This window comes from Rhinolophus sinicus, linkage group LG07, assembly GCF_036562045.2.
Source record: "Rhinolophus sinicus isolate RSC01 linkage group LG07, ASM3656204v1, whole genome shotgun sequence".
In the NCBI taxonomy this organism is placed as follows: Eukaryota; Metazoa; Chordata; class Mammalia; order Chiroptera; family Rhinolophidae; genus Rhinolophus; species Rhinolophus sinicus.
The window spans coordinates 67,774,042-67,781,294 of record NC_133757.1 but is presented as its reverse complement, the minus strand read 5'-3'; the positions used below and the strand labels follow the sequence as shown (position 1 = coordinate 67,781,294).

The window sequence follows — 7,253 nt, the reverse complement described above, 5'->3', positions numbered from 1 at the left end:
TGTGTCCTGTTGTGTCCCCACCAACCCAAACAGAACCTAGTACACAGTCAGTGCTTAATAAATTCTTATGGAAGGAAGGAAGGAAGGAAGGAAGGAAGGAAGGAAGGAAGGAAGGAAGGAAGGAGTCTGCCTTCTTGGCCCAGAGTGGTCAACTTGCTGTATGACTTTGAGCTGCACCTCAGTTTCCCCAGCTGCAGAAATGGGGCCACACTGCCCATGACCTCGCCAGTCCCTCCTGCTATAAGGCTGTGGGTGTCATGTTTGTGGCTCCAGCTCCCTGGGGCCTGCACTGGCCCCAGCTGCCCAGCTCAGCCGGCTCCCAGGGGACCTGCTCTGCTGACACCAGATTCTTTCCTGGACCGTCCAGCCATCTGGACGACACTCGATCCCAGCCCCACTTCCAGGCCAGCATCCACTGACCAGCCTGCTTGGGCCAAGGCCCCAAGACTCCCTGCTGAGGGACAAGGGGCTGTCTGTGCGGTCCCTGGGAGGGTGTGGTGAGGCCCGGGCTCTGCCAACACCGGCAGAAGCCTCAAGGACTGGGGACATTGCCGAGACCTGCGGCCCAGAGCCGCTGCAGCCGAGGAGACAGCACCAGCTGTGGGTGCTGCCAGACCCAGTGCTCCCTGTGGCCCCTCCCCTGATCACCATGGGGACCCTCAGCTGCGACCCTGCTCCACAGCTGACCTCAGCACCCCTGGGCCAGCGGGCTACAGAGTGCCAGATCCCGGAGACCGGCCTGAGGAAGACTTGCGGGATGGCCACCTTGGAGAACGGTACACGCAGGCCATGGAGGAGGGGGGCCAGGTGGTGGGACCCTTTCTGGGAGCCTCCAAGAACTCCCTGCATGCCCCCAAACCTCAGCTTCCTGTCTAGTAGGCCAGGTGTGGGCATAGCGTTTCCATGGGCCCTGCACATATCTCCACCCAACAAGAACTAGGCACTTTGTGGGCCAGGCACCCTGCTCGGTGCTGAGGGGACAGCAGTGGGCAAAACAGCCAAGGGCCTGGCAAGACAGACACCAGGAAAACCACGAGGGAGAGTTTATGGTGTAGTGATCAGTGAGCTGGATATTCCACTCTGACGTTAACCGTGGGGTCGTGGTTAGAGCCCTGGCCTGCACCTCAGTTTCCCGGTCTGTTATGGAACATCTGAAGTCGGGCTCCATGGCTGGATTTCCTGGCTCTTGTGGCACTGGCATTCTTGGAGAGACCACCAAACATTGCACCTGTGACAGTATATCTCCGTCTGGGCCTGTTTCCCCACCTGTGACAATATATCTGTGTCTGTGCCTCAGTTTCCCCACCTGTGACAGTGTATCTCCGTCTGGGCCTGTTTTCCCACCTGTGACAACGTGTCTCTGTGTCTGGGCCTCAGTTTCCCCACCTGTGACAGTGTGTCTCTGTGTCTAGGCCCGTGTGCCCCAAGGCAGGAGGAGGCTGCTGGCCCTGCAGCCGCTTCCTGTGATTCGTGTCCGACTCATAATGCCTGTTTGTGGGAGGCAGCTCCTGCCCCCCACCCCTGCCATGGACAGTGCTGGGAGCCTGGGGAGGGGCTCAGGGGCTGGGCTCTGGGCTCCTCCCCATGGTCCAGGGCACCTGCCCCAGGCCATGATCGGAGGGCTTTGGTCACAGGCTCTGGTCCGGGCTTGTATGTCCTGCCATCCACTGTCGGCTACATCAACCACGACTGCACCAGGGTGGCCAGTCCTGCCTACTCACTGCTCCGGAGGCACAGCGAGGGTAAGTCCAGCCCGCAGGCGGGAGTGGGGTGTGGGGAGAGAAGGTTCTGGGAGGACTTCTGAGCTGCCAACCTCCCCCAGGGGGCATTTCCTCACCAGATAGACCAAGGCCCCATTGAGTGAGGCAGGGCCACTCAACCCCAGGCTTGCTGTGTGACCTCAGGAAGCCACTATGTCTTTCTGGTTCTGTTTCCTTACTGAGGAAGAGAATCGCGGGAGAAGTAGGTGGCTGGTTGGACCTGACCTGTTTGCCTTTAGCACTTTGCACATTTCTTGCTGCTTGACTGCTCTGTGCCTCAGTTTCCTTCTCTGTAAACAGTGACAATACATTCCTTGCACAGTTGTCAGGATTGTATACAATGCCTGGAGACATTCATTAAATGCCTTAAAAGTAGCAACAATGCTGGGTATCTGGTCAGTCCTCAGAAAAGTGGTCTTGGAATGTGAGTGCCAGCCTCAGTTTCTCCATCAGCAAGCCTGGGGCTCCGCAGGCCCTGCTCACCTCACAGCGTGTGGTGAGGGCAGAGTGAAAGTCCTTTGATGTTTGGACAGGCAGGGGTGGCAGGACAGCAGGCTGCGGCACGCTGGCCTCACGTCTGTGGCACCCAGTTTTCTCCTGGCTGGGACTGAGTGGCAACAGGGTGCGAGTGAGCAGCAAGTGCAGGGCTGCGGGGTCCGGCCACAGTCTGTCCACCATGTCAGTGCCTACACCCTTCATATGGAGGCCCACAAACCCCATCACCCCATTTTCTAGAGCTGCTCTGAGGTCCCAAGTGGGCCAGGGTCAGGGTCCAGAAGGGGTCCCACCTGGGGAGGTTGATTCACGTGGGTGGAGTCTTGTTAGGAGGGGGCAGCTGGCAGTGGCTCCTTCAGAATCAGCAAAGATCCCAAACCAAACTGGAACAGAACTTAGGAAGCAGCAAGGGGCTCCAGAAGGCAAGTGAGGGAATCAGGGTCACATCTGTCACCAGGAAGGTTAAGAACTTAGCCTGCGGCCCAGAGCAAACTGGCTTCCCAGTTCTAATCCTAGTCATAGGACACGCCTGGGGAGTCAGCAGCGGGGTGCTGGTGGTGGAGTGTGTAGACTTTGTTGAATGCTCGGGGACTTCTTGCAGGTGGAGGCATGGGACCTGGGCTCTGTAGGATGAGTAGGTGTTCAGTGGAGCCCTCAGAAGAAGGGAACTCCAGGCAGAGCGTACAGCATAGGCAAAGGCCTAGAGGTGGGAAATGGGACAAGTTGGGATGTGCTCATTTGTCATGAACATGCTTCACCGCGTGTGTGCCTGGTCTCAGGCAGGTGCACGTACACGTTCACATGTACACCAAATAATACTTGTCCTACCTCCTATACATTTATACCTGAATGTGCTTTTAAAAAGTAGTAATGGCAATCATAGTCGTTGGTCCCAAGTTCTCTGTGCCAGGCACCCCATTCATGGACGGCCTCACTTTTCAATGTTCTCATCCAATGACTGAGGAAAAGGAGGCTTAGACAGGCTCAAGGACACAGCTCACAGAGCCATGGCTGGGATTTACACGCCCAGCTTAGAGCCCTCCCTTAAGCTTATCACATGCCAACCAGCCCAGGCACTGAAAGGACCCTCCTAGGGCCCTTAGGCACAGCCTAGTTATTCTCACTTTATGTACAATTCTAACCAACCTACGAGCTGGTTCTCTAGAGCCAGTTCCCTAGCTCGTGGCAGAGGAGAGGTTGAGGGGTGGGACGGCTTGGATCACTAGGGCACAGAAACGCTCGTCAAGACAAAGTCAAACTCATGCCTGGTCAGGGCAGTCAGAGCTCAGGAGGCCAAGGTCCCAACTCTCCAAGATGGGGCTGGGGGCAAGTGGAGGGTGGAGGAGCCTTAGGGCGAAGAAGGGGCACTGAGTAGGGCCGTCAGAGGTGCCCTGTGGACCTGGGCTCCTCTCCTCAGCATCTCCGCAGGACACCAGCCCTGGGCCCATCTACTTCCTGGACCCGAAAGTCACCCGGTTCGGCCGAAGCTGTACCCCTGCCTACTCCATGCAGGGCCGGGGCAAGTCTCGGGGTGAGTGTCTGATCTGTGCAGCCCCGTGAGGACCCTGCCCTTTCAGGGTCTTGGCGACTCTCTCGCCACTGTCCTCTCCTTCCCTTCCATTCCTCAAATTCTTACAACTTCAGTGTCTTTGGAATGACAAAGTCCAAGATGTCAGCGGAGGGGCAGGGGGCCTGAGAAAACCTGAGTGAAGCAATGAAGGGTGACGGTGACGGTGCCACTGTGCACAGGTGGTGCCACGAGGGCAGCAGGGCTCATCCTCAGCATCAGGAAACAGGGTGCAGTGGGCACTGTAGCAAATGTGGAAATCCCCTTCACAGGCTGCAAACAGCTTACTTTCACCTAAAGTGCCTGATTTAATCACCCAATTCCAGTCTCCCATCCACTTACCCTTTCATCTTTTCGCCTATCACCCAATCTATTCATCATCCACTGATTCATCCACTCATCAACCCATCAATCTTCCACCACCCACCCATCCATCTATCATCTATCCATCCTTCCACTCATCCTCCACCCATCCATCTGTCCATTCACCCATTCATCCACTCTTCCATCCGTTAATCCACCCATTCATGGATCTATCTATTCATTCACTCCTCATCCCACCGCTCACCCACCACCTATCCTTCTACTCACTCATCCTCTCAAACACGTATTAGGCCACTGCTGGGCGTCGAAGTAGATGTGACATGTCCTTGCTTTTTATAAGACCCCAGGATAGCGATGGAGTCAGACTCAGATGGGGACCATCCCACTTCAGTGTGACTATGTCTGGAAAGAGGGGAAGACCCAGGCAGTGTGCTCTTCCTGAAGGGTTGTGAGGGCTCTGCCTAGAAGGAGGGCCTGGGGAAGGCAGCAGGAAGGAGGAGACTCTGGGGCTGAGGGAAGGATGAGAAGCAGCTCCCAGGAGGTGGGAATGTGAAATGGAAGGCTTGCCTGGCACAGAGTTAAGCTTGGGCAAAGGCCTGGAGGCTTGAAAGAGAACAGAGTGTGTGTGGAGTAAGGGAGGAGGAGAAATACCTTGGGGTTTCTTCATTAAGTCCTGTGAGCTCCAGGATGCATGTGGACAAGGTGGGGAGGGGCATGCAAGCAAGGTCTTTGAGCAGGTGAGGACTCTGTCTATTGCCAATGCTTCTGCCCCATCCTCACAGGTCTGGAAGTGACGCCAGGCCCGGGGGCCTACAGCCCAGAGAAGGTGGCCCCTCTGCATCAGCGGACTGCCCCAGCTTTTACCCTGGGCTCCCGCCTGCGTCCTCAGCCCCTGGACACCTCAGCCCCTGCCCCCAATGCCTACACCCTGCCCTCTCTCTGGGGTGCCCAGATCTTCATCAAGCCCAGTAGCCCTAGCTACACGGTGGTGGGCCGCACAACCCCTGCCCGCCCCCCACAGGACCCCGCTGAGATACCAGGCCCGGGCCAATATGATAGCCCAGACCCCAACGCTTACCGTCAGCGCCGGCCTGCCTTCACCATGCTGGGACGGCCCCGTGCCCCACGCCCTCCGGACGAGACACCTGGCCCTGGCACCCACAGCCCTGAGCAGGTCACCGTGAACAAAGCCAGGGCCCCGGCGTTCACTATGGGCATCCGACACTCCAAACGGGCAGCCACCATGGCTGCAGACACCACACCCTGATGCTTCTTGGGGACAGGATGCCTGCCTGGGCTGAGCCTCAGTTTTCCTACCAGAGAAGTGGGGTGTGGGCAGGCCCCTACTGGGCCTGGCTTTGGCTGGAGGCAGGATGGGGGGGCCCTGGAGAAGCCAGGGAAGGGGGAGGCACCTCCTTCCTTCCCCTTTTCTGAACTATTCAAGGTCCTTCTAGGCTACCTGCTTCCTCCAGTCCCTGGGGGCTGTGACCCCGTGGCTCTGTGCAGGGCGCCCCAGTTTCTTCTCTCCCGGTCATGCCAGGCCAAGCCAGGCCAGGCAGAGAAAGAGACACCCCTGGCCCTCCCCACTGGCTGGCTGGAGACGGAGCTTCCTGTGTCCTAGAACTCAGTGTCCGTCCGCTAAGGCCTGGGTCCCTGACACAGCTCAGGTTTCTGCCAAACTTGGGCTCTTCCCTGCTTCTCATGGAAGCACAGCTCCCCTCTCCATCCCACCCTCTAGCTGCTTGCCAATAAATCTCTGTGGCACCAAGAGCTGTTAGCATCACACACGTGTGTCCATTTAACCCATGGTCTGTTTACATCACAGGAAGGAGATCTGAAGCACTGCTCTCAACATCCAGACCCCTGACTCTGCAGCCCCTGGGGGTCTGGCTGGGACCAGAGGAGGGATTTGGGGTTTTGAGTGGAGGTAGCCAGGTAGGCTTCTTGGAAGAAGGGACATTGGAAGTTGGGTTTTGAAGGATGTATATGAGTTTGATGTATTCTAATATTCATCAGTAGGTACTCTACAATGTTCCCAATATTGACAAAGATCACTTAAGCTTCACAACAAATCTGTACGCAGGTGATGTTTACCAAGAGGAAATTGGGCTTTGGAGGGATTGGACACTAGTCTGAGGGCACAATATGAACCAGTGTTTGTCTGATGCCAGGGTTTGAATCCTGCCCAAGGGCTCTGTTCCTGTCATTCTTTCCTAGGAACAGGAAGGAAACACATGGATGGTGTCATGAAACTGAGCCCTCTGTATGATGACACCTAGGCCCAGCCTTAAAAACCCCAATCCAGAAAGGCCCTAGCCCAGGAGTTTGGCAGGGACAGACTGCCATTGTTCTTCCCTGGAGGACACAGCCCCAAGGGCAGCACTGAAGGCAGGATGCAGAGGGCCTAGGTGGATACTAGCTCTCATGACTGTCCGTCTTCTCAGCCTGGGGATGCCACAGTTGACCATACACCCCTTCAGCCCACTAGGTGGACACACACCAAGACCCCTACATACACACTTCAAAATGCACATGGATCCCGTAAACACACACCTGGGAGGAACTCAGACCCTCTCCTTACACGCACACACATGTTCACATCTGCACACAAGATACAAACAACCCGACCCTCACGCAGTCCACTAGTAGGTAGACCACACACGGCACACACAAGTCCAGACGGGGGATCTCGCACAGACCCAAAGGCCAATTCCTTTACACCCACTCACCCCAGAACCCACAGACGCACAATAGCTACCACAGCGTGATAGTCGCAGGCGTGTGGCATCACCGACCCCCACCCCTCGACCCCGTTGTAGGCCAATTGCGGCCGCACGCGCCTCCCCCATCGTCTCCTCCTCCCGGGCCCCGTAGTCTTGGGCCGGGTTGTGATCTCATCTCTCGGTTGTATTGATTTGACTCCAGGCGGCCTCGCCCCTCCTTCCCCACCTGCCCGCGAGCCTCGGCCCCCTCCCTTTGTTTCCCAGCAGTCAGCCTTAGCCTGGGGCGGGGCCCCGGGGAGAGGGAGGAGGAGGAATCGGCCGAGGCTGAGCCCGGGAGGCTGGGTGTTGGGGTGACTGTAACACCTAGTTCCCCGGTGCAGAAGG

The 7,253-nt window shown here is 57.2% G+C and overlaps 1 protein-coding gene across 3 annotated transcripts; it reads left to right on the top strand.

The window, feature by feature from the left end:
* Positions 1-388: 388 nt before the first annotated feature.
* CIMAP1D (CIMAP1 family member D) lies at positions 389-5,916 on the top strand. Of its 3 annotated transcripts, none has more exons than XM_074337351.1 (4): positions 390-776; positions 1,635-1,742; positions 3,640-3,786; positions 4,929-5,916. In XM_074337351.1, the coding sequence occupies exons 1-4, from the start codon at positions 650-652 to the stop codon at positions 5,411-5,413; spliced, it is 867 nt and encodes a 288-aa protein (XP_074193452.1). In that variant the 5' UTR covers positions 390-649; the 3' UTR covers positions 5,414-5,916. The 3 variants fall into 3 exon arrangements, with proteins under 3 accessions (XP_019571577.2, XP_074193452.1, XP_019571576.2); XM_019716017.2 differs by having other exon boundaries at positions 392-776; positions 3,673-3,786; XM_019716018.2 differs by lacking the exon at positions 3,640-3,786 and having other exon boundaries at positions 389-776.
* The last annotated feature ends 1,337 nt before the right edge of the window (positions 5,917-7,253 follow it).

What these genes read in the sequence shown, in the direction of transcription:
- CIMAP1D (XM_074337351.1), top strand. Translation starts at nt 650, where the DNA reads ATGGGGACCCTCAGCTGCGACCCTGCTCCACAGCTGACCTCAGCACCC. An exon ending in GATGGCCACCTTGGAGAACG is followed by an intron (nt 777 to 1,634) that starts GTACACGCAGGC and finishes CTTTGGTCACAG; the next exon opens with GCTCTGGTCCGGGCTTGTAT. An exon ending in GGGCCGGGGCAAGTCTCGGG is followed by an intron (nt 3,787 to 4,928) that starts GTGAGTGTCTGA and finishes CCATCCTCACAG; the next exon opens with GTCTGGAAGTGACGCCAGGC.